This window comes from Lipomyces japonicus (genome assembly GCF_038497905.1).
Source record: "Lipomyces japonicus strain CBS 7319 unplaced genomic scaffold V1514scaffold_39, whole genome shotgun sequence".
In the NCBI taxonomy this organism is placed as follows: domain Eukaryota; kingdom Fungi; phylum Ascomycota; class Lipomycetes; order Lipomycetales; family Lipomycetaceae; genus Lipomyces; species Lipomyces japonicus.
Window position 1 is genome coordinate 54,981 of NW_027117851.1, and position 25,713 is coordinate 80,693.

A 25,713-nucleotide genomic window follows, 5' to 3' on the forward strand; every position below is an offset into this window, starting at 1 on the left:
TGGATTGCGGAGAACAACCAACTGACTGGCCTTTCTGGAAATTGTCACGAGAATTGGCGGAGTGTCTGTTACGTAATCTATTGTTGTAATTTTGGGGATAAAAGCTCTTGGAATTGGCAATGCAATTTACCAAGCATCGCTAGCAAAAGCAAAACTCCCAATCTGGTTTGTTCAACCCCACTTTTGACAACCACTTTCTATTAATTTCACTCCGGGTAACGTGCATATTACAACTTTAAACTCCCAAATATGAAAGGAAAAAAAAAAATTAAAGAATTTCAAAAAAGTCACCACCTCCCACTATACGACCAAGAGTTCCAAAGCCGTACGGTATTAGCATTTGTTTACTCCGTTATGACTTTGGAGTTGGGTTCTGCAGATTTTCAGATTGATCTGAATCTGGCAGCCAATAGGCTTCGGGAGAACGTGGGCTCAGAGGCTGATCAATGGCATGCCCGTCTTAGCGATAACAACTTTGGGCAAAATGAGATTCAATTTTTGGCCAAGCTGGCAATAAATCCAATTTACACTCTGCCAGTATTGCGAGCATACTACAGTCTTTTTCCCGATTTTGCTGGGCATTGGTTGCATGAGGATTTCACCCAGGCTGGTGCGGTTGCCGCCGCGTTCGCCAGGGTGCTACCCTTGATCCCACACATCTCTGCTCATGCCGATTCATTCTTTAAAATTCTTAATCCTTTTCGTGATCTACAGGTTTTAGAGCAGCAAGAATTACAGCTTTTGGTTGCGCTGTATCGGCTTTTGGCATTTGACAGGCGTAGATTTGGACATTTGGTTCATACGCCAGAGTTTATCTCATGGACTAACGCGAATCAACGACCAGGCAGCAGCAAAGCAGTACAGTTTTTGAGAATTCAGATATGGGCTATTCATATTGGTTTGGCTGATGCAGCTTCGGCACAATTAATTGAGCAATGTGTTGGCACAGACACAGAGATTCCTGGAACATATGAAGGCGAAGCCAACGTCGACTATCTATTTTTTCCGTATGTATCAGGGGAAAAAAAAAACGACAACGTTAACTTTTTGTGCTAACTGAATGCTAGATTTCTGGAAGCTAAGCGCATATCATCAGCAAAGCAATTATTATCTGAAACCGACTACTCACTTAATCAATCTCTTATTTCTATTGTTGATTCAAGCTTGTCTTGGCGAACGGCGAACTTGTGCGGAATTTTGGTTCCAAGATATTCACGTATGTCATACCATTTTTATGAGTTCCAATTGTAGCTAACATGATATAGCGTTAACCGGTAACACGATCCCAATTGTTCACACGCCAACCACTATTCGCAATATAAGATCATTGGCGAATGTCATTCGCTTGTCAAACCCACTATTAATTACAGGCCCTCCAGGGTGCGGCAAAACTTTTTTGATTGAACACATTTTATCCAAACTTGCCAGACCAGAGTCAGATATTGTTAGGTTGCACCTGGGTGATCAAACAGATACAAAATTGCTGGTTGGTACTTACTCAACTGGAGAGACTCCCGGATCATTTGTGTGGAAGCAGGGAATTCTTGCTAGCGCAGTGCGACAGGGTAAAGTCGTAGTCGTTGAAGATATCGATAAAGCTCCGAATGAAGTGGTCAGCGTGTTGTTATCTCTTGTTCAACAACGGCAAATTTCAATTCCGTCTCGAGGCGAAACCATTCGTGCCGGATCGGAATTTCAAATTATTTCCACAATTACTGAACTTCAAGGTTCTCATAAAAAGGATTTTATTGGCAGGCAGTTGTGGAGTCATGTTGCGTTAGACATGATTACGGACGATGAATTGGAACAAATCGTGCTTGAAAAATATCCAAGGCTTAATACTTTGGCGCATTTGATGAGGGATGTTTATGTATTAGTTCGAAATGCATACAGGGACGCAAAATTTCTTGCGCTTACTCGTGGCGCTCAGAATCGAATTTTTTCATCAAGAGATTTAATCAAATGGGCACGCAGGGTTGACTTGATTTTGTTCAATTTGTCCAACGTGGATTTTTCTTCTGGATTACCGGCGGACGTTTTTGATTCTGTCTTCTATGAAGCAGTAGATACGTTTGCTGGTAGCATTCGGGTAACAGAAGCCAGAACAATCATTGTTGGCGTAATTGGATCTGCCATGAATATTGCTCCTCATGTGGTCGAGCATTATCTTTCCACACATGTTCCGACTTACAGAGACTCAGAAGATGCCATCAGTATTGGAAGGATGTCAGTTGAGAAAAGTCCCGTGATCAAGAGCAAAAGACGAACGAATATGCAATCGCTGTTTGCTCACACCAAGCATACGCTACGGCTGCTAGAGCAAATTGCAACTTGCGTCAACATGCGCGAACCGCTTCTTCTTGTTGGCGAAACCGGAACGGGCAAGACCACGGTGGTTCAGCAATTAGCTTCAAGTTTAGGACAAAAGTTAGTGGTGATCAATGTTTCTCAACAAACTGAAGCTTCGGATTTGCTCGGTGGTTACAAGCCGGTTGACGTTCGCAGTGTCGCGGTCCCGTTACGCGAGGAGTTTGACAATTTGTTTGAAAGCACGTTTTCCAGTAAGCGTAACGAACGATTTAGCACCGTTCTTACCCGGTGCTTTATCAAGAATCAATGGAAAAATGTTATTCGACTATGGAAAGAAGCCGTGTCAATGGCGGAAGATGTGATCGCCAAGCAGGTCAAGCATGATGAACAACCAAGCAAGAAAAGAAAGCTTGAAGGTCGCAAGGGTGAAAATCTGCTTCGCATGTGGTCTGAATTTTTGCAAAAAGTTATCGCATTTGAATCCCAGCATAAAAACTTGGCAAATTCGTTTGTATACAAGTTTATTGATGGTGCGTTAGTTCGCGCGGTTCGTAATGGCGATTGGGTCTTACTTGATGAGATTAATCTAGCCGCTCCAGATACTCTCGAAAGCATTAGCGATTTGCTTATTGAGGGTGGAGAAGGTGCTTGCGTTCAATTATCAGAAAAGGGTGACATGGAAGCTGTCAAGGCGCATCCTAACTTCCGATTATTTGGATGCATGAATCCGGCAACCGATGTCGGCAAGCGCGATCTTCCGGCTGGGTTCCGTGCTCGGTTTACCGAAGTTTTTGTTGGCTCGCCCGATCAAGATCCGTCAGATTTGCTTACGATTGTGGAAAAGTATATCGGCCAGTTGGCTGTCGGCAACGAAGGTGAAGGAGCATGCCAAGATGTGGCAAATTTGTATCTCGAGGCAAAGCGGTTGGCAGAAGAGCATAGGATTGTGGATGGTGCGAATCAAAAGCCGCATTTTAGTATTAGAACGCTGTCACGCACGCTGGTGTACGTGAGGGATATTGTTCCTGCCTATGGACTCAGGCGCGCATTGTACGAGGGATTTTGCATGTCGTTTTTGACATTACTTGACAAGGCATCAGAGGAAGTTTTAATTCCCGTCATTATCAATTTTACTATTGCGAGGTTAAGAAATCCCAGATCAGTATTGAAAAAGGTACCGAATAAGCCAGGTGAAGGTGAGTACATAAAATTTGAACATTACTGGCTTGAAGCAGGCCAGTTTGAACCTGATGATCAGAGCCATTATATCATCACGCCGTTTGTTAAAAAGAATTTGTTGAATTTGGTTCGCGCCACTGCCACGCGACGGTTTCCGGTTCTTATTCAAGGGCCAACCTCGAGTGGTAAAACGAGTATGATTAATTATTTAGCAAAAAAGACTGGTCATAAATTTGTTAGAATCAATAATCATGAGCATACTGATTTACAGGAATACCTTGGTTCTTACGTATCCGATGAAAAGGGTAATTTGCGTTTTCAAGAAGGAGTTTTGGTTGAAGCAGCAAGAAATGGGTATTGGATTGTGTTGGATGAATTGAATTTGGCTCCAACAGATGTTTTGGAGGCTCTTAATAGATTGCTGGATGATAACCGAGAAATTTTTATACCGGAAACTCAAGAAGTGGTTAAGCCGCATCCTCACTTTTTATTATTTGCATCACAAAATCCACCAGGTTTATATGGAGGTAGAAAAAATCTATCACGGGCATTTAGAAATCGATTTTTAGAATTGCATTTTGATGATATACCTGAGAACGAATTGGAAGTCATTTTGAAAGATCGATGTGAAATTCCTGGAAGTTATGCTAGACGGATTGTTGAAGTTTATAAGGTATTTTTTTAATAGATTTTAAGATGCTAAGAAGAAATCGCTAATTATTTTTTTTTAGGAATTATCTGTTCGTCGACAATCCACCAGGTTGTTCGAGAAGAATGGGTTTGCCACCCTCCGTGACTTGTTCAGATGGGCAAACCGGAAAGCTACTGGTACCGAAGAATTGGCCTTGCATGGTTATTTATTATTAGCCGAACGTGTTCGAAGATTGGAAGAACAAGTTGTTGTTAAGGATGTAATTGAGAAAGTCATGAAAGTCAAGTTAGATATCGATACATTTTATAAAGGATATGAAACTCCAGATGCACTATTTCCCGGTACGGTTTGGAATAACTCAATGCGCCGGTTGTATATTCTTGTCAAAGAGGCATTGCGCAACAACGAGCCCGTTCTTCTTGTCGGCGAAACTGGTTGTGGAAAGACTACGGTATGCCAAATTCTAGCCGAAGTATTCGGCAAGCAATTGCATATTGTAAATGCTCATCAAAATACGGAGGCAAGCGACATCATTGGTGCCCAGAGACCGTTGAGAAATCGATCGGAATTGCAATCTCAGTTGGCTTCTGAGTTGAAAACCTTACTCGTTAATGAATATGATAACGTGAACGAGCTTGATTTGGATGAGTTGTTAAACTTATTTGATCGTTCCACTTTAAAGTCTTCAAATTCTGAGTTTGCACTGAGAATTACCGATATTCGACACAGGCTCAATGTTCTTTTTGAATGGCGCGATGGTAGCTTGGTACAAGCTTTGCTAAATGGTGATTTTTTCCTGTTGGATGAGATTTCTCTTACAGATGATTCGGTACTTGAAAGATTAAACAGTGTACTAGAACCTGAACGTTCAATTCTTTTAGCCGAAAAAGGGTCGCAGAACAGTGGTGTTACCGCGTCAGAAGGGTTTCAGTTTTTGGCAACCATGAATCCAAGTGGCGATTATGGTAAAAAGGAACTTTCTCCAGCCCTTAGAAATAGATTTACTGAAATTTGGGTTCCAGCAATCACTAATCTTGATGATGTTTATCAGATTGTTAATTCCAAGTTGGATCCGGCCGATGTGAAGTTTTTTAGTCGACCGATCGTACTTTTTGCAGTATGGTTCTCAGAGATGTATCATAGTTCTATTTCTAGTTCCAGTGCTGTTGTATCACTCAGGGACATGCTTTCTTGGATCTCATTTCTTCAAGCAACTCACGGGCTTGATAACGCAGTCAGACTCTTACACGGAGCCTCAATGGTTTTTATTGATACTCTCGGCACAAACACATTTGCATACTTGGCAGAATCTCCAGAATTGCTTTCCAAGGAAAGATTAAAATGTATTGAATATTTGTCTCAAGCTTGTCAGATTGACTTGCGCGATATCTACACTCAACCAGTCAGCGTGAATGTTTCGCAAACTGAAGTTACGGCCGGATTTTTTAAGACAGATAGAGATCCGTACAGTCTTGAAACTCCCGAAGTTCCGTTTTCATTTTCCGCTCCGACGACATCTTTTAATGCAATGAGAATTATTAGGGGCATGCAGCTTCGAAAACCGATAATGCTTGAAGGAAGTCCCGGGGTGGGCAAGACTAGTATTATGACTGCTTTAGCTGCAGCTGCAGGCGTAGAGTTTACACGAATAAACCTATCTGATCAAACCGATTTGATGGATCTTTTTGGATCGGACAGTCCCGTGGAAGGTGGCAAGAGTGGTGAGTTTGTGTGGCGTGATGCTCCGTTTTTGCATGCCATGCAACATGGACATTGGGTCTTGCTTGATGAGATGAATTTGGCGTCACAGTCCGTTTTAGAAGGATTAAATGCCTGTTTGGATCACAGAGCAGAAGCGTATATTCCGGAACTCGATCGCACATTTGGATGCCATCCAAAATTTAGAGTATTTGCTGCTCAAAATTCACATTACCAGGGTGGCGGTCGCAAAGGTCTTCCTGCTTCTTTTATTAATCGTTTTACTGTGGTTTACGTTGATTTATTGACGCCAGCTGATCTTAACATTATTACGCAACAGCTGTTTCCAAACATTAATTCTTCAATGTCACAGTCAATTATTTCATTTATTTCTGGACTGGAGCATGAAACTTCTCGAAACAAGACACTAGGAAGAATCGGTGCGCCATGGGAATTTAATCTGCGAGATACAATCCGTTGGTTTCAACTTCTTTCAAAGTCAAGCGAAATCAGAAGTTTTGATAATCCCAGAGAATTTTTGGATATTGTGGTTAAGTTGAGATTCAGGACGGCAGAAGACAGGGCCATTGTTGATCGAATATACCAGCAATTTTTTAAACAGCAAGTGTCAGAACGACATTTAGAATATGTATTAGCTACCAACTACTTTCAAATAGGACATTCGATTCTTAGCCGAAACACGGTCAATCACAGAAATAATAAATCGTTGTTTAAGCTTTCAGTACTGCAATGCGATTTACTGGCACTTGAAACTTTAATGACATGTGTGGATATGGCATGGCCAGCTATTCTTGTCGGACCATCAAATTCTGGCAAGACTAGTTTAATCAGAGTGTTGGCTGATCTCAGTGGTGCAAGATTAGAAGAATTTGCCATAAACAGTGATATTGATAGTATGGATATTGTTGGCGGTTTTGAACAGGTAGATTTTAGTCGGCGGGCTTCGAAATTATGGGAACGAATTAAGGAAATTGCCGTAAACTTGGTGTCAAACGTCTATTCTTTGTTTTCTCCGCCTCATAATGAAATCGAATCTACTATTTGTGAGCTATTTGACTTAACTGAGAAAGTTTCAGAAACTTCGATTTCATATTTGGCAATAGTTCTTGAACTTTTTTCAGCAATACTCAGTAAAGGAGATCAACGCTTGCATATTCTAAATACGATGGTAAGCGAAATTGAAGATTTGTTGCAAAAATATGAACAGTTTGAAAAGCAAGCCGCCATGTTTGAATGGTTCGATGGCATTTTGATCCGCGCAGTCGAAGAAGGATACTGGTTGGTTCTTGATAATGCTAATTTGTGTGGGCCTTCTGTTCTTGACAGGCTAAATTCACTTCTTGAGCCCAACGGTGTCCTTGTCATTAACGAACGTGGCTTGGAAGATGGCAAGCTTAAAATTCTCAAACCTCACAAGAACTTTAGACTGTTCCTTACCGTCAATCCACATCATGGTGAATTGTCTCGGGCAATGAGAAACCGTGGAATTGAAATTTATTTGGACGACCTCCGAAACCGTGCCACGTCATTTGATAAGGATGTTCTCAACTCGTCAAGCGTGAGTTATGATACGATTACGGTGGCAAACTCAGAAGACAATATTATTAAATCTTTGGACAACCTTTCCTTGGACCGTCGTTCACCCAAAGCAATCAAGTCAACGTCTGCTGAATTATCATTATCTGAGGCTATATATCGTACATTTACTCAGCTGACTGACGTCTTGTCGCGTTCGGCCGAACAGTCAATAGATACAAAGTATTTGGCATTTGCCAATATTGATCGTATTCCTACAGTTTACCGGGATTCAATTACCAGGTGGGCGAAATCCGTGAATCGATCTTCATTATTTACTGATCAAGAAAAATCTGTTGCATTATTAATATCACAAATATTTGAAGAGTTTATGCAATTTTCATTTGGTCGTGCAATTGAAACATATTACAATAATATTTTATACATTGAAGGTTTTGGAAATTTTCAGGTAAGTCAATAAAGAACCCAAACTTTGTAGTCATTGACTAATCATTTATTTTATAGTCATTTTGTCCCTCGCTCAATTCATATGGTATTGAATATTTTACAAAATCGCTGGGTACGGTAGAAACGCAAAGTCTTACTGCCGTGTATGATGGAATTTTGAGAATGATTGTTTTGAAAAAGCGAATTCAGGCAATTGCTGATAAAGCGGCCAAGAGAAAGATTTCCATGCTCAATTACATTGAACGATCTGCCGCGGCAATCTCTAGAGCAAGAAATCTTAACCCATCGAAGGATATTTTTATCTTTTTGTTTAACCTTGTGCAATTTTTGTACACGACTTTAGATGACAATGTTTCTCAGTTGACACAGACGGTAAGTGTTTGACAATTTGTGGAAAAGTATGGTTATGCTAATATAAGTCAACAGAATTTGAAGCAATTTACGGATTTGATTGACCTTTGTGAAGACTTAATTGACCTTGTGGATTCGGATAATGTGGATGAGAGTCAATTTCCAATTTATCGAGACCATCTTGAATATATCATGTCATCTATTTCAATTTCTGAAAGGGGAAATTTTGAATCATCACTGGAGAACTTTAGTGCAAGATTAATTCTAACTACTGGTCAGTATATGGAGTCTATTTGGCAGATTTTGCATCCCAAGGTCCCGATAACTGCAGAGGGATGGGCAATGTACGACATTATTAGAAGCTTTATTGCAAAATTGGGAGAAATTTCATCAATTTTGGACTTGGGTAGGTCAATTTAAAAAAAACCCTTTCGCGATATGTTTGCTTATGTATTATTTTATAGATGCTCAAGGCTTCCATGTCGCGTTGCAGGAAGAACTATTAAGCAAATTAGCTGTTGTTGTGAATGGTGGTTATTTGTCGGATGCAGAACTTAAGGTCAGTTGTAGCTGCTTTTTTTTTTTTTTCATTTCATATTTACAATAACTAGGCGATTGACATAAAAATCGAAGAATATCTCAGAAGCATTTCAAAATCATCATTGAATAACGGTAACAAGGCAGATTTGGCGACTTTGATAGACTTCACTTTGAAGATTGACGAGCTTTTCAGTTTGTCAACTAATAAGGTATGAATTAAAATACACACCTTACGATCGTCATCATGATACTAATAAATGTCTAGAAAATTGAATTGTCGCCACGCTATTTAGAGCTCTCGAATCTCTCTGGTAGAGGTGTTTCAAGTTTAACTCCGTATCTTCATGATTTTGAAAGACAGGGTTTGTAAACATCATTGGGTTTAATCAGGTACACTTTTGTTGATTTTTTTTTTTTAGTTATACCTGTCAGGGCCTTGTTCTCTTCCTTGTCAGATTCAGGTTCAATGTCGCAATTTTTTAATAGTAGCATTGTTTCATCAATGGTTGGTGTTGTGTACGTATTCTTGATATAATCGTGTAATTCTGTTTTTTTTTTTTTTTTTTACCGTACTGACAATTGAAACAACAGAAATAACATTGAAGCCGGAAAGGTAACGGATGTAGCCGAAATTCGAAAGGAAATCTCTTTTGTGCAAAAAATTGTAACTTCGAGTGCTCAGCTCATATGTTCAGACAAGATCTTTTTAATGATTCGAGTTTTTCTTTGTCATATGTGCCAGGTAATAAAGCCTAACTTAACTGAGTTTTTCAAAGCTGACATGATATTAGATGGTGGGTTCACCTAGTGTAAGGTCGAACGTCTTTTGCAATAACGAAGATCTATCCAATTTTGTCAATCCAGTGGAAGATCTTGCCCATGAAGTTCGAGATTCAGAATTTGCTGAGTTTTTACCGATATTAGAAAGCTTGAAACAGCTAATTTCGAACTACTCGGGGGTAGGTTTCGAAGATTTACTAGGAAAGCTTTTTATCCATTATGGAGAAACATTGATTCGACTTTATGTTCCTAGCTCGCCACTGGATCCTGCAATTAAGCCATATGTTGAACGTGATCGTCATCAACGGAAATCAAGTAGATTGCAGTCATGGATTCAAGCATTAGAACTTACTCAGTTTGTATTCACTGGTGAATCTGGCGGAGGGCCTCGCAAGGTTGCTCTTGAAGAAGAGCTGTCGACGGTTTATGGAATCTTGCCGGAGCCGGTTTGTTACAGGCCTCCGATGAGTCAATCTCGAGCATTGTTTTATGAACTGCATCAGTTTTTTGAATCATTTGCCGGTGAAGAAAACATTAGCCGCTTAATCACTTCCGTGTCTTTAGGTTCGCCGTCACGACTGCAAAGCGCAGACATGTTTCAGCATAATACGAACCAGCTTATTGACAGATTACATCGCCAATTTCCTTATTACATTGACATCATTTCTCCGTTTGAAGAATTCCTGCAATTTGCTAAAATTGGTGTCGGGCTTTTATCTGGTTTTCATGAAGAAAATCATCTGACGTTTGGTTCATTTTCATGGCTTGTCGATGGTTCTCTAATGCTTCGGGAAACTCCACCACGACTTGCGTCACAGGTTCAGCAAGTGTCGACTGATCAGAGCCTGCCTCATGGAATTGTCAAGGATCTGTATGTGTCGTTTATTCAATGGATTTTACTAAGACAGTCAGCTGTGGGACATCTTGATGATTTCAGTATTGAATCGATAAACATCGTCTACAAGTACTTCTACTATCATTGGTCACTTAATAAGAAACGTGAAGCCGCAGATTTGCAATCAAAATCCACAATTTATAAAGCGGATGATGATGAAGATGATGATGAGGAGTTTAAGTCAATGTTCCCCGATTATGACGAAGTTATTTCGACTGATGCCTTAGACGACAAGAAATCAGAAGCTGAACTGGATTTCCAAGTTTTGGATCTTTACTTGAAGTTGTTTAAATGTCTTCCTGATGATGATTTGTCTATAACGAGCACGGTGGATTCTGGCTTGACAAGTTTGGCGACCGTCATGAAGCAGGATATTTCGACTGAATCGACTGATATTAGTAAAGTTTTACCAGCCACCGTGCTCAGGCTTTCCACGTTGTCGAGTAATCTCAATGGAATTACTTCATTGGACTCTTCGAACAAATTTTACACAGGCCGAAATTTGCAAGAAGCTGAGAAAGTGTGCAACATCTTTTTGGCATTAAGATCTCGTTTGCAAGCGCTTAGCGACAGATGGCCTGAAGTGGAAACTCTTAGGGATGGTATCGATCTATGTTCAGAATTGTTGAACCTTCCTACCAGTACACCTGTTGCCAAATTTTTGGTGTATGTGGAAAAAGAATTGGCGCCGTTATACGAATGGCAAAAAGTTTCTAGCAGGGAATTTTCAGTCCAGGACTTTATCGATCAGTTATCTAATCTTATTATCGAATGGAGAAGATTAGAGTTGTCTTCATGGAGAACAATGTTTGATAAAGAAGTTTTTGATATTAATCATGCATCTACTGATTGGTTATTTTATATTTATGAGAACTCGATTGCTGTTCCATTGCGACTTATTGATGATGGAGTCAATTTGTCTAATCATGTTGACGAACTTGTTCAAGCTCTTACCACGTTTGTGGGAGAATCACCAAAAGGACAGTTAGAGACCAGGCTCAATTTGATTAGAGCAGTATCAACTCATGCTCTTCATTTTGCGGCTTATAATGATTCGTTTGGGCTAATTAATTCATCAATGCTAAACGTTTACCGGTTGTACGAACAATTTGTACCCTTGGTTCGTGAATCGATTGCTTCACAGCGTAAGATTATTGAGAAGGAAGTATCCGAGACAATTTTGCTGGCAAGTTGGAAAGACACGAACTTTGAGGCATTGAAGGAGAGTGCAAAGAGATCACATCATAAACTTTACAAATCAGTGCGCAAATTCCGTGCTGTTCTCAATCAGCCAGTGAAGGAATTATTTGATGCTGGTCTTGGCGACGGCGTGTTGCGGAATGGTATTCGCAACAGTCATGCCAAGCATGCACAGGTTGATACTGTGGTCACTTTAATTGTGGAACCTTCAGCGATCGCGATTTGTAATGACAATATTCCCCAATGGAAAACACGACCTGAGAGATTAATCGATCTGAACTCAACCATCGGATTACTTTCAAGATATGAAGCCGGGATATTGTCACATGAAACTCCGTCGTTGTTGCCATTTGCTGCAGATTTGATTGACGAAATGTTGCAGTTAAAGAAAGAAACGCCGTCGGTTGCTACGGAAGAAAACCAAGGTGTCATCAAGTTTTTGAAAACCAGAAAAGCAAAACTTTTGAGTGATACGTTAAAGGAACTGCGTCGTATGGGGTTGAAATTCCGTGTCAGATCTGATGTGCTTGAAAAACAGAATGCGGTTACCAAGGTTTTAGTCCGAACCACACAGTTCGACAATCTCAAACAGTTTGATGACTATTTCTTTAGGATCTTGGAAACATTACCTAAAGTGAGATCCGCTGGTGTAAACCATTCTGAAGATTTGACTGCCACTCAGTCGCAACGAGGAATTGGATGTGTTGAAAGTTTGCTTTCCATATTGATTAATCAAAGAGGTACGATTTTGAAAGCATCAAGCTCCTGGTCTCGGTTGAACGCAGCTGTGGAAGAAGTAAAGTCCATGAGCAAGTTAAGTTTAGATAATGTGGTGACAAGGCTAGACCTGGGCGAAAACAAATTGACGAATTTGATTGCAAGTCTTAAACGACTCTCCGTTGTGATTAACTATGCTACCGTAACCGCCCAGACTCATGAGTTGCTTAATGGTGGTGACAAGGATGAAAATTTTTTGTCCAGGTTACGCAATATTGCAACCGTGCTTGAACAATCTGTGCAGTCTGCATCAGCCATCGAAACACGACAGAGGCTTACTTTAAGTCCTGCATCGGATAAACGAATTATTGAAGAAATTTATGAGAATACAAGCAAAGCTTGTAGCTTGCTTTCAGCTGAAACAAACAGCTCGTTTGAATATATCGTGAAATTTGTTTTGAACTCGATTAATGCCGAACTTGATGGTTCGAGAGTCACTGATACTACTGATGCTGTCATTTCGGTAGATGGCGATAGTGTTTTGCCCAACTTGGAAAAGGCTCTACGAAAATTATCTGATTCGATTTTAGTTGTTATTCAAACAGTGAAGGACATCATAAGCCAGGACAAGATTCTAGTTGATGATGATAATTGGATTAATCTTTCAAACCAACGATCGGTCAAGGTTTTGTTGTCACTTCATTTGGAAGATATTTACTTGGCCGTGTTTGAAGCGATTGATATTGTCAACAAGACTGAATGTTCTGAACGTTCATCTCAAATTATTGGCACGTTGTTTTCATTGGCAACACCTTTACTTCAAAACTTTATCGATTTTTCTCAAAAATTAATATTTAACATTGCGGCGGATCATTCAACATTTGCAAAGGCGTCGTTGATTCTTCTGAAAATTTTTCAGACGGTTGCCACGTCAGGATATTGTTCACCGCAAGAACAATCAGATGACGATCACTCTGGCGCGGTGCAACAAGGTACCGGTCTTGGTGACGGTGAAGGAGCCGAAAACATTAGCAAAGATGTTGGTGAAGATGAGAATTTGGATGATCTTGCCCAACAACCAAATGAAAAGAAAGAGAAGGACGATGATGACGAAAATGGAAATGATGATGCCGTTTCTGTTGATGGCGACATGGCTGGAGAGACAGAAAGTATTGAAGGGGAAGAAGAAAAAGATGAAGGAAGTGATAAAGATGAAAATGAAGAAGACGAAGAAGATTTGGATGAAGAAGTAGGGGATGTGGATGATCTTGATGCTTCTGCTGTGGACGAGAAAATGTGGGACGATAATCAAGTTGATGAAGATTCCAGGGACAAGAATACTGATCAGCAAATGCAAGATTCGACCCTTACTGATGATCTTGCAGCTAAGGATAATGATAAGCAAGACCAACAACAAGAACAGCCAGAACAGGATCAGAATCCAGAACAGGAAAACGATGAAGAAATAGAGGAAGATGAAGAAGCGGATGAAGGCATGCAACAGGATGACAATGTGCAACAAAAGGAAGGTGAAGATTTTGAACCACTTGCTCCCGAGGGCGACGCGTTAGATCTTCCAGAAGACATGAATCTTGATAATGATGAAGATGAAAGCAAGATGGATGATAATAACAACGATGAGAATGATGATGACGGTTTCCAATCCGATAATGATCCACTTGACAAGCCCATGGATTTGAATGACAAGCCTGATCAAGACGAGTTTAATTCTAATGAAGACATTAATGATCAAGAAGATCTACAATCTGATGATGACAAGGATGAGAACGAGCCTCAAGGTAAGATTTACATGATGGTACGAGGTGATTCATGATTCTGACTGATGTAATAATTTTTAGAAGCCACGGCGGATGATGATAATGACAAGTTGGAAGACCACGAAGAAGATGCGCCGGTTGATGATATGGATGTGGACAGTGAAGAGATTGATGATCCAGATGCAGACAGGATTGATCGGAACGAGTCTAATCGTGACGACGAACCGGATTTAAATATGGAAGAAAACAAGCAATCACAAAGCGAAGGCTTGCGAGGTCCTGAGGAAGTTCAAGATGATAACGTGAAGGATAATCAGGATGCGGGTGCAAAAGGTGAAGATGGTGTGGAAGATGGAGGTGAAGATGCGGATGCAAATCAACCAAATGAGGACAGCAACGCTGCCGAAAAGGGTTCAGTAAATGTCGATGAAGATGATGAAAATCAAATTTCTGCTGCTGCTGAACAGGATGATAAATCAGCTAGCGAACAACAAAAACAATTGGGTGATTCCTCACAGGAATGGCATCGACGTAATAAGGAAATTCAACAAGCAGAAAATGATGATGTTGAGGAATCGATTACAAATGATGCAAACGTACGTTTTTTTTATTCGTTTACGATATTTTAACTAACATTTGATTTCAGGATAAAACGACTGGTGAATATCGTCATATGAATGAAAGCACTGCTGGTCATGACACGCAGGCATTAGGTGCGGCTTCTACGGATCAGCGACAGGTCATTGAAGACGATTCCATGGCCATTGACGACGAAACCCATAACGAGGAGCAAGCGCTGGAAGATCCAAATGATGATGCGCCAGTAGCGCATGACGACGATGACAACAACAACAATGACGACGATACTGATTCCAAGATGCAGAAACCAGTACTGGGTGGTATTGTCGGCGAGCGGAAAACCAACGATGGGGTTGAAAATGACATTGACTGGCAATCCGATCACGATGCGGCCGAGGTTGATGACACGGCCATGCACGCGTTAACGTCAGAAATGCAAATTAATGACGTCAAGGACTTGGCATATCGAACGTTAGAAGAGGCGCGTGAATTATGGCAAGATCATGAACGGGCCACGCAGGATCTGTCTAACGCACTGTGCGAGCAATTACGACTAATTTTGGAGCCGACATTGTCGACCAAGCTGCGAGGAGATTTCCGCACCGGCAAACGATTAAACATGAAACGAATCATTCCCTACATTGCCAGTCAGTATAAGAAGGACAAGATTTGGCTGCGCCGGACCAAGCCCAGCAAGCGGGAATATCAAATCATGATTGCGTTGGATGATTCTAAATCCATGAACGAATCCGATAGTGTCGGGCTCGCGTTCGATACGATCACGTTAGTTTCGAAAGCCTTGGAACGGTTGGAAGCAGGTCAGGTGTCGATTGTCAGGTTCGGCGAGACGTGCAAAGTCGTGCATCCTTTCCAACGACCGTTCACATCCGAATCTGGCGCACAAGCGTTTCAATGGTTTGGATTCGATCAACAAAAGACTGACGTAAGGGCATTGGTGGATCAATCAATTACGTTGTTTGACGAGGCCAAGACGGACGCCAAAAATGACATGTGGCAATTGGAAATTATTATTTCCGACGGCATGTGCGATGATCACGCCACGTTGAAACGATTGGCTCGTCGTGCCAGGGAGCAAAAAATTATGCTCGTGTTTATTATCGTCGATGGATTGATCAAGTCGGACAGCAGCAGCAGTGCCGGTGCCGGTGCCGGTACTGGCAGCCAAAAATCGAATTCTATTACTGATATCAATTCAATCAAGTTTGTTAAGGATGAAAATGGCATGGACGTGTTAAAAATGACAAATTATCTGGACAGCTTTCCGTTTGAATTTTACGTGATTGTTCGAAACATTAGCGAGCTGCCCTCAGTGTTGTCACTCGTGCTTCGACAATATTTTGCCGAAGTGGCGGAATTGCAATGAATGGAGTAAATTAGAAAAGTTTGTTTTTTTTTTTTTTGGTTTTTGGCATTTTTTTTTGTTTGTATTATATTTATTTATATTGTAATATATGTTTCTAGTCTTTTTGGTTCACGTAACGCATTAAATTTGCCAGCTCATCAAAGTCAACGCTGTTCAAGTCAGACGATATTTCCACGTGACGGGTGCAACGTTAATCAAGGTTTATACATGCTTGAGCGCCAAACTTTATTTTCAGTTTAAATCGCGATAAACACCACGGGGCCCTTTTCAAACTTTTTTTATCATATTGATTGAGAAATGGCTAGAAAAAAAAATACCAAGGTTGGGGGGGAAAGTATTAAATTAAAAGGCTATTGGCGGCTGGGTATGAGGTGGTTAACGATGGGTTTCACAGTAAATGCGGGCACATAGGTTCGTATCGGTTTTGGAGGCGCTTTTTTTTCCCCGGGGCCTGCTGATAGGCAACTGTACTTAGGTAATATATATATATAACTATATATATACGGTACTCCCGTCTTTATTCCGTTTTATTTACAATTACTTGAACAGCAACAACGACAACGACATTATTATCAACAAGAATTGGCATTGTGGGTTAGTGATGCCGACGAAGTTTAGCAAGGAACATTCAACCTTCACGATCGTCGGTGCTGGCGAGTTCGGCCTGTCGCTGGCCTATCATATGTTGCAATCCGGCTACAAGCATGTGACCGTGATTGATCGTACTGAACCTCCGGTACCGGACGGCAGTTCGGTTGATATTTCTCGCATTGTCAGGGCAGATTATTCTGACCCTACGTACGCTAAAATGGTCGTGCAAGCGTTGACGTATTGGAAGACTGATTTTAAAGAATGCTACCACCCGGTCGGATTGTTATGCCTGACACCGAATCACGAACCCAAATATGTTGACGATGCGTTCAACGTGGTGACCAACTTGGGCCTGCCCGTCACCAGTTTTGAAAATCAAGAGCAGGCGCAAAAATTTTTTAACCTGCCAGCGGACAGGTTGCATGACCTGGCCGGGTACGTGTCACACGACGCCGGGTGGGCACACGCGGAGCGAGCGGTAGCAAAATTGTATCGTGCCGCGGTCGCGTTGGGTTTGAAGTTCGTGCGCGCCACGGTGACCGGGTTCGAGTACGCGGCCGACCGCAAGTCCGTGACCGGATTGAGATTGCATGATGGCAACGTGATTAGTTCGGACGTGTACGTGAACGCTGCTGGCGCGTGGGTGGATTCATTGGTGGACACGGGCGAGCGCATGATGGCCACCGGCCAGGCGGTCGGGTTCGTGCAGTTAACTGATGCCGAGTATGAACGCTATAAGGACTTGCCCGTGTACATTAACTTTGTGACTGGGTTTTACTGTTTTCCTGCCCACCCAGAATCCAAAATCGTGAAAGCAGCCAGGCACGGATACGGATACACAAATTACCTGTCATTGTCATCATCAACGCATCATGGTGCTGCTGGCACTGAACATGATCATGACCGGTTGTCATCACAGCCACCAGCAGTTGCGTATGATAAAGGTGAGTTGCCCAAATTATCAACCTGGTTGCCACCGGATGCGGACGAATCCCTGAGGCATGGATTGCGACAATTATTAGGCCCAGAGATTGCGTCGCGAGAATATTGTCGCACGAGGATATGTTGGTATAATGACACGGCGACTAAAGATTTTTTGTTTGATTACAAGCCTGATGTAGACAATTTGTTTTTTGCAACCGGAGGATCAGGACAGTAAGTTTAGAGGATCATTAATTTTTTTTTTTGTTTTGTTTTTTTATTTGCTAAAACATAACAACGTTATAGTGGATTTAAATTTTTACCAATCATTGGCAAGTACGCGTTAGGATGCCTTGAACGCACATTGTCAACCGAATTGCTTGACAAGTTTAGTTGGCGAACAAATGTTGAATGGCATGAAGATTTGAGTCGAGGCGGCAGTCCGATGATGCCGTTGCCAAATGTGCAAGGGTCGGCAAACGGAATTTGAAAATTAAAAAAAAAATTAAACGAATAGATTAATGTATATTTATTTCCTATTATTATTTTTTTTTTATTTCGCATTGCATTGCATCATGATGTATATTTCATTTATTTGTATTGACTGGGCTGAAAGATTAATTAATGTTTAAACGTTTCGCAATTGACTTTTGCTGAACGTAATACGTGAGCCCAGCCACGCACGCCCATTAGTTTTTGCGTAATTTCAAGCAATTCAAAGATAGCTCAGCATATATATATAGATATAAACACATTGTCATTTATAAATTTCAATAATTTTTTACTGGGTTTGAAAAAAAAAATACAGTTTGTTGCAATGACAATTTCAAAAAATGGAAGCACTAGTAAGGGCAGACGACAACGCGGCGGTCCCGAGCCGTTAGGTTGCACTCAGCTGGCACTGTATGATGATTTCTTAACCCAGGTGCTTATTGACACGTTATATTTTTGGGTGCCGATTCATAAGGTACACCCGGCTCGTCGTGCCAGCCGGGGGCCGAACGCGTTGGCACTGATCAGGCTGTTGCGGGACGGCACCCGGAGTTCATCATCGGACGTGCTGGCCCGGTTTTTGGAATTGCCAGCCGTCAAGTCATTTTACAGTGGTCATGTTGTTGGTCACGATGGCAAGCGCAACAACAAGATCAACAAATTGCGGCACGAATTCGGCAGTCATGCCAGGAAATATTTAAACATGTACGCCGTGCATGCCGGGTTTGAACTGGGCACGACAGACCGGTACCTGCGATTGTCAGGCCGGACCGAGACATGTGTGCTGGCCCGGCGGGTGATCAGTAAAGGCCAACAAGTGCGACATTTGGATGGCCGCATGGTTGTGCTTTCCAATGACGAGGAACTTCGACTTAAGCGAGATTTTTCCATAATTTATTCTCACCGGTTATCGGAATCATGCTTAATGCTGGGACCTTGCCGGTTTGTGAATCATGATTGCCAACCTAACGCCAGATTTCAAGGTTATGGTCAAGGCGGCGTGATGGTGATCATGACCAGGGATGTGACGCCGGGTGAGGAGATCACGGTCTCGTACGCGGAGAATTATTTCGGCAAGCGGAATAAGGAATGCATGTGCGCAACGTGCCAGGGGCGAGGTAAAGGTTATTTTCGGCCACTTAGGGTTGGAGTGCAAGACAAGAACGTAGATGCGTCGAGTAGATTGCAGGATCACGATGAGGAAGAAGACGGAGACGGGGAAGATGATGACGATGATGATGATGAGGACGACAAAGATGATGGTGATCATGATGGGGTCAAGTTACATCGTACCAGGGCACGCAAGCGGCAACGCATGGAAGAACGAGTAATCAAGACGATGATGCCGACGCCATCACCGTCGCCACCGGCAAGCAGTAAGAACAATAATAGCATTAGCACAACCTTAGCAGCCGAACCGGAACAACTTGGGTTGAAATTTGTTGGTGGCGTTCGCAAGTCAATCCGGAATAGTCATCGCTACGTATGTGACGATGCGACGGCGGCGGTGAGCAAGCGGACAACGACAGGGTTGGGCACGCCGCCGTTAAATATACCGGATGGTGACGACGACGACGACGACGACGACGAGTATTTGCGTCAAGTTTTGGCCAAACAGCAAGGCTTGGGAACGTCATACGGCACGAGCTTGTTGTATAACTCGTTTTGGGGCAATGCAGGACCACGAAAGGATAACAAAGTTGTCCCGTCACGGTTGCATCGATGCAAGAATGCAGAGTGCAAGAAATTGTTTGTCATGATGGCGGCAAACTGTAGGAGTCGTGGACGGAATGAGAAAGACAACGACAACGAAGACGATGCCGACGACGACAACGACGACGAGAAGTGCGTTTCGTATTTGCGGAATCATGATCGCAAGCAAATAAAACTTCGATGCCTGCGATGTAACCGGCATGCGGCAATTTACGGATTAGAATGGCCACGCACTGTCTTGCGGGATAAAACTGGAGATGGACATGGACATGATGACGATGTTGATGATGATGATGATGATAATGACGATGTCGATGATGATAATGACAATGGGGTTAAAGAGGCCGAGTTGCAAGTGGTGGAAATAGATGTATTATAGGTTATTAATATTTATATATTACATATTTTTTTTTTGGATTTATTTTCCCAATAAAGATTGAGGAATCGCAAGCAGAGCAGGATCAGATGCGGTCGACAGCCATCTGTACATGGCAGGAGAGTTAAACTTGGGCGGGCATGGTAATGAGGTTGAGGTGTTGCTGCCATTGCTGTTATCGTTCGCCGTGGATGTTGGGTGATCGTCGTCGGCTAGTGGCGTGCCGCCAGGGGACGTGGTCACGGACGACTTTGTCTTACGCTTGGGAGCCTGTTTTTTCAATAACCGATTGATCGTGTCCCTTTTCTCTTCCTCGCGACGCTTCTCGGATAAATTTTTCCTGCGCCTGGCGGTTTCGGTTCTGCGGAGAGCGAGTTCGTCAGCCGTGAACACTTTCTTGCGCGAGTTGTCCTCGGGCAATTCTTGCAGGTCGGTCGAAACCTGGTCCAGCAACCGGGCCCGTTGCCGGTCGGTCAGGCGGGCATAGTCTATCGAGTTGTATTGGTCGTCGTTGTCGTCGTCATCGTCGTTGTCGAATTCTGATTGCGCGAGCCGGCTCGACGTGACGTGCTTGGGCTTTGCCGACAATGCATGATGACGGTGGAGATGGTGGGGTTGAGGTTGCTTGCGCTTGCGTTGGCGAGACGAGTAGGAGTCGTTTTGGTCTTCTTGTTGTTCTTCTTCTTCGTCGACGTCGGGTTGATTTTGATCATAATCATCTTGATCGTCTTCGTCATCATCATCATCATCATCGTCGTCGTCATCCTGTTCTTCTTCGGCTGGTTCCTCATCAGCATCGACGTCGTCGTCGTCGTCGTCTTCTTCGACGTCGTCGTCTTGGTCTTCGTCCTGGTCGTCTACATCAACGTCGCCGACCTGGTCCTGGTCCTGGTCCTGGTCCTGGGGACCGCCCAGCTGGCTGTCCAGGTCCGACAGGTCTGACGTGGACGACGGCGACGACGGCTGCGAGGTTGACCGTTGCGGCATGGCGGAGAGCAAGCAGGCAGGGTCGTGGTGGTGTTTGTGGTGATCGAGAAGCACGAGTTTAGGTTTAGCCCGGTGCTGTCATGACTCAGCCATCACGTAAGCGAGAGTGTGTTGCACGGCTGGCTGCTCGCCTCCTGCTTACATCAGCGGCATTATCACATTGCTGCGGTGCGACTTTTTTTGCATTTGTTCGAATTCTCGAAGTATTTTTTTTTTTTTCCACGCCTTCCTTGTCGTTCTTTGCCTAGGTGGTTTCCTTGTGGGCCGGTGTTTTTCTTTCTTCTTTTGTGTTTTGTCCTTCCTTGCACGTTAGCTAGCTGGTTTGTTAGTTAGTTCGCGTTAGACCTAGTCAATTGGGCTTTTTGATTCAACTCACTCTCCGTGGACCGAGAGGTCATCGTTCGTAGTGACCGTGCCAGTGGCCTTTCCATAGCTTATATACAACATCCACCATCGCCACAACTCGCATTTACATTCGCAATGTTTCGCGTTGCGGCAGCTCAAAACATTACCTACATCGTCGGTGCCCTGCTGGTCCTGTTCGTGCTCAAGTTTTTGTTTGTCACGACGACGTCGGCCGGTGCCCACAACAGCGGCGTTGATGCCGGCAGCGTGCATTCACTCCAGGCCGGCTCCAGGGCTCCGGCGCCGGAAGACTTCCAGGACGCGGTCACTGCTAACGGGGCCGCGGCCGGCCGGCCAATCAGGGATAACTTCGACGCCTTTGCCGAATACAAGTACCGCGACGTTTGCCGGGTGTCGTCGCTGGAATTGCACAAGCCATTCGAGCCACTGTGCACCGACAAGGAATCGATCCTGACCGCCATGTCGTCCGGCGGCCGCATCGGCGTGGACGCGCCGTACATGCCCAGGGACTGCGACATGCGATGGTACACGTCCGAAGAGGTGTGCGGCATTCTGGAAAAATTCGACCGCGTGGCCGTGATTGGCGACTCCATGATGCGCCAGATGCTCGGCGCGTTGTACGTGATTTTGCGCAAGGACATGGGCTACGGCGGCGTGACGCAGTGGAACTTTAACGACCAAGAAAAAGCCGACTGCTTCTGTAACGCCCAGGTCAACGTCAAGTCATGCTCGCTGCAAACAATCTACAACACGAACGACATTCTCAAGTGGGACCCCAACTCGTTCACGTGCGACCCCAACAAGGTCAACGTGTTTATCAACTTGCAGGTCCGGTTCCCGCAGCCGGACGAAGAACTCAAGCGCTACACCGAGGACCTGGCCGGCGTGCCGCCTGGCAAAAAAGTCGCGTTCGTGTACGGCCACGGCCTGTGGAACGATCTTGACGTCCAAGCCACGCTCAACTTTTTAGACCGGTCCGAGTCCGTCGTCAAGGGCCTGTTCCCGGACTACACGGCCAACACGCGCACGTTCCCGCGCCTTTTTGTGACCCCGAACGCGGCCGGACCCAAGAAGCAGGACGCGTTTATCCTGACCCAGGGCAACAAGCCGCTCATGCTGTTTGAGCAGTCCATGTACGACGTCCTGCCGGAGCGGCATTTCGACGTTTTGGGCACGTGGAACATGTCGATTCAGTCCACGTCCAACGACGGCGTGCACTGCGACATGAAGGCCAATCTGCTCAAGGCCATGATGGTGCTGAACTGGCTCGACTACGTAGGCAAGGAGTAGCATATTATTATTATTATTGTTATTGTTATTATTATTAGTTGTGGTTGCAATACACTTTTTGATGCTCGTGCTCGTGCTGACTCAAACAAGGCGTGCAAGATACCCTAACCATGCATGAATAACAGCCCTAACCCCGGCAGATCATCGACAGCGAAATTTTCCCTTTTTTTCACCGCCAAAAAGAAATCAAATCATTTCCCCAAGCTCATCCCATCTTGGTCATCATCATCATCATCATCATCATCCTATCTCCACATTTGCTGTTTTTTTTCGGTTCATTTTGTTTTTATTTTTATTTTTTTGTCATTTTGTCTTTTTAGCCATTGGGATTTGTTCTTGTTGTTTGTGGGTCATCATCTGTTTGTTGATTGTATTTATGTTACGTCTATAGCCGCTGCTTGTTCCACGTTCACGTTCTACATTGCTCAGGTATTGCTTTTTTGCTGTATCCGTTCCGATCTGATCCGACCGTTTTTGCTCACAGCTTATTCGCACAGACAAATGCCTTCGTCGGCCATTTCTTCAAATCTATCGCACCTGCACGGCGCCCAAGCCGCGTTCTCACCCGAGATCGGAGCCTTCCAACCCTTGTCGCCGGCCGATACTGCCGCCCCTGTTTTCCCCCTCAAAATCAGAAACCTGCCTTTGGATATTTCAAAACGAGAATTTAACCTGCTGTTCACGTTTGCCCCCGACTACCTGCACTCCGAGCTGCTGTCTTCATCCACCACCACAGCCACCACAGCCAGCACGCAACACCACCACCACCAGCAGGAGGACTACATTGGCGGATCGCCCGTTGTTGGCATCGCGTACTTCAAATCTTACACTGCCGCGTTGCAAGCTCATGACGTGCTCGATGCCAGATCAGACCTGTTTTTCGCCTCGTCCTCGGCCTCAAGCATCTTGCAGTCATCCCCGCCTGCCAGCACTGCCGCCACCTCGTCATCTTCTGCTTCTTCACCGCATTACCCGTTGCCTCTGATTTGTGAATTTCCTGCAAAGCCGTCGTCGGCTTCGGCAGCGTCGTCCTTTGATCTTCCTTTCCATCACGTGCAACCTCAACTTCATCATCATAATCATCATCTTCCTGCTCACGTTCCTCCGTTCTCGCAATCTTCTCAGCCTGCGCCATTTGCATCAACAGTTTCGTCTGCATTTGCCGGATTAAACGGTCATCATCTCCAACAACAACAACAACAACAACAACAGCCGCATTCGCATTCACATCCACAGCAACAGCAACAGCAACATCATCATGCCGCCCCTGGTGGCTCCAGGTTTAACTTCCCCTTTGAACCATTGTCGCCAACATCGCCCGCATCCATTCCGCCTGGGCCTCAACCACCATCACTCTCACTTCCACAACAGCCACAGCAGCAGCATCCTGGTGGCCCTGAGTCAGAGTTTTACCATCAAGATTTGTTTGCATCAAATGCAACTGCATCATCCACTTCACCCCGTGGCACGTTTTCCTCCGGCATTTCGATCGACATTCCTCGAATCAGTGGCAAATCTGTATTGTTGGAGAGCGCAGGCAGGGAAGATGAGGAATATAACGACATGGTGAAGGATCCTGTTGGATGGATGGCCCGTGGTCAACCTCAACCCGCTTCATCACAAGCTCAGCAACAACCATGGCATCAACAACCTGATCGATCGAGAAGGAGTACAACTGGAGGTCCATCACAACCTCAGCAACAACAGCCACAACAAAAACAGCAAACTCAGCAGCAGCAGCAGCAGCAGCAGCAACAACAACAACCGCAACAACCGCAACAACCTCAACAATCGCAGCAGCAGCAGCAACAGCAGCAACAACCACCGAGTCGTGCATTCAATACTCTATCAATATCAAATGTGCCGTCTGGAACTAACGTGACTGCAGTTTCTGCTGCCGCCGTGTCACCACTACAGGCACCACAAGTACCACAAGTACCGTCGTCTGTTCAGCAGCCGCCGCCATCAGGACAGCCACAAATGCAGGTGGCACAACAACAACCATCAGCCAGCTCGATTCATGCGTTGCAAAACGGCGGTCGCGTTCTGCCACCTGCCAATCCAGCGGACCAAAACCCGCCATGCAATACTTTATACGTTGGCAACTTGCCTATGAACACGTCTGAAGATGAGTTAAAGGCTTTGTTTAGCAGGCAACGAGGTTACAAGCGGTTGTGCTTCAGGACAAAAATGAACGGGCCAATGTGTTTTGTTGAATTTGAAGTGAGTCTACATCCGTTGCAGCTTATGCCACGTTTGGTACTAACCTTTTTTTAGGACGTTGCGTATGCGACCCGGGCGCTTACTGAATTGTACGGCCGAGGGCTTTCAAACTCGGTTAAGGGCGGCATCCGATTATCTTTTTCAAAAAATCCGCTTGGCGTCAGGTCGAGTAATGCGAGTTCTTCTGCTGCTGCTGCAAACGCGCCTGCGAATGCAAATGCGAGCTCGAACGGTCAACAAAATAATCAGTTGTTAGGTCATCAGCATGGCCAACCTGGACTACATGCTCAGCAGCCGCCATTGGGACCGGTTGGTTTACCACAACATGCAAGTTCATCTCAAAAGCAACAACACCAGCATCACCAACATCAACATCATCATCAGCAACAACAACAACAACAACAACATCAACAACAACAACAACATCATCAACATCAACATCAACATCAACATCAACATCAACAACAACAACAACAACAACAACAACAACAACAACAACAACAACAATCTCAAGCACCAAAGCAAATCGGTTTGGGTGGTGGCATGGGTCTTGGTATGAATATTGGAAACGGCGTTTAAATTTTTTCTCTTCTTTTCAAAAACAAAAAATTACATTTTTCACTCACTCATTGCTACCGGTTGTTTTTTGCGCATGTTTTCAACATAAATCTTGGATTACTTCGTTTT

The 25,713-nt window shown here is 43.9% G+C and overlaps 7 protein-coding genes across 7 annotated transcripts; 6 read left to right on the forward strand and 1 right to left on the reverse strand.

The window, feature by feature from the left end:
• Positions 1–283: 283 nt before the first annotated feature.
• V1514DRAFT_353785 (uncharacterized protein) lies at positions 284–16,165 on the forward strand. The gene is made up of 14 exons (XM_066929558.1): positions 284–1,007; positions 1,068–1,216; positions 1,266–4,162; positions 4,221–7,844; positions 7,901–8,215; positions 8,270–8,600; positions 8,659–8,753; positions 8,806–8,943; positions 9,000–9,096; positions 9,154–9,250; positions 9,326–9,476; positions 9,526–14,125; positions 14,186–14,700; positions 14,751–16,165. Exons 1-14 carry the CDS (start codon positions 355–357, stop codon positions 16,065–16,067), a joined length of 14,979 nt encoding a protein of 4,992 aa, XP_066781856.1. The 5' UTR covers positions 284–354; the 3' UTR covers positions 16,068–16,165.
• A 17-nt stretch (positions 16,166–16,182) lies between these two features.
• Positions 16,183–18,233, forward strand: V1514DRAFT_146023 (FAD dependent oxidoreductase). The gene is made up of 4 exons (XM_066924486.1): positions 16,183–16,478; positions 16,617–17,602; positions 17,681–17,813; positions 17,886–18,233. The coding sequence occupies exons 1-4, from the start codon at positions 16,465–16,467 to the stop codon at positions 18,067–18,069; spliced, it is 1,317 nt and encodes a 438-aa protein (XP_066781857.1). The 5' UTR covers positions 16,183–16,464; the 3' UTR covers positions 18,070–18,233.
• A 235-nt stretch (positions 18,234–18,468) lies between these two features.
• Positions 18,469–19,527, forward strand: V1514DRAFT_264341 (uncharacterized protein; the record flags this gene model as incomplete). Its single annotated transcript, XM_066924786.1, has 1 exon — positions 18,469–19,527. A coding segment is annotated over one exon (1,059 nt), but the record flags the coding sequence as incomplete, so codon positions are not given.
• An 861-nt stretch (positions 19,528–20,388) lies between these two features.
• On the reverse strand, positions 20,389–20,694 carry V1514DRAFT_260427 (uncharacterized protein; the record flags this gene model as incomplete). Its single annotated transcript, XM_066924770.1, has 1 exon — positions 20,389–20,694. A coding segment is annotated over one exon (306 nt), but the record flags the coding sequence as incomplete, so codon positions are not given.
• An 817-nt stretch (positions 20,695–21,511) lies between these two features.
• V1514DRAFT_146233 (uncharacterized protein) lies at positions 21,512–22,905 on the forward strand. Its single transcript, XM_066924487.1, has one exon. The coding sequence runs from the start codon at positions 21,628–21,630 to the stop codon at positions 22,801–22,803; it is 1,176 nt and encodes a 391-aa protein (XP_066781860.1). The 5' UTR covers positions 21,512–21,627; the 3' UTR covers positions 22,804–22,905.
• Positions 22,906–22,991: 86 nt separating this feature from the next.
• On the forward strand, positions 22,992–23,933 carry V1514DRAFT_310305 (uncharacterized protein; the record flags this gene model as incomplete). Its single annotated transcript, XM_066925767.1, has 2 exons — positions 22,992–23,232; positions 23,301–23,933. A coding segment is annotated over exon 2 (627 nt), but the record flags the coding sequence as incomplete, so codon positions are not given.
• V1514DRAFT_297297 (uncharacterized protein) lies at positions 23,934–25,484 on the forward strand (the record flags this gene model as incomplete). The annotated part of the gene is made up of 2 exons (XM_066925455.1): positions 23,934–25,026; positions 25,081–25,484. Coding segments are annotated over exons 1-2 (1,062 nt in total), but the record flags the coding sequence as incomplete, so codon positions are not given.
• Positions 25,485–25,713: the final 229 nt, after the last annotated feature.

Coding starts and splice junctions, on each gene's coding strand:
- V1514DRAFT_146233 (XM_066924487.1), top strand. CDS start 21,628: ATGTTTCGCGTTGCGGCAGCTCAAAACATTACCTACATCGTCGGTGCC.
- V1514DRAFT_353785 (XM_066929558.1), top strand. CDS start 355: ATGACTTTGGAGTTGGGTTCTGCAGATTTTCAGATTGATCTGAATCTG. Junction 4,163..4,220: donor GGATTGTTGAAGTTTATAAG/GTATTTTTTTAA, acceptor ATTTTTTTTTAG/GAATTATCTGTTCGTCGACA. Junction 9,477..9,525: donor TTCTTTGTCATATGTGCCAG/GTAATAAAGCCT, acceptor ACATGATATTAG/ATGGTGGGTTCACCTAGTGT.
- V1514DRAFT_146023 (XM_066924486.1), top strand. Junction 17,603..17,680: donor AGCAGTTGCGTATGATAAAG/GTGAGTTGCCCA, acceptor GACAATTATTAG/GCCCAGAGATTGCGTCGCGA. Junction 17,814..17,885: donor GCAACCGGAGGATCAGGACA/GTAAGTTTAGAG, acceptor ACAACGTTATAG/TGGATTTAAATTTTTACCAA.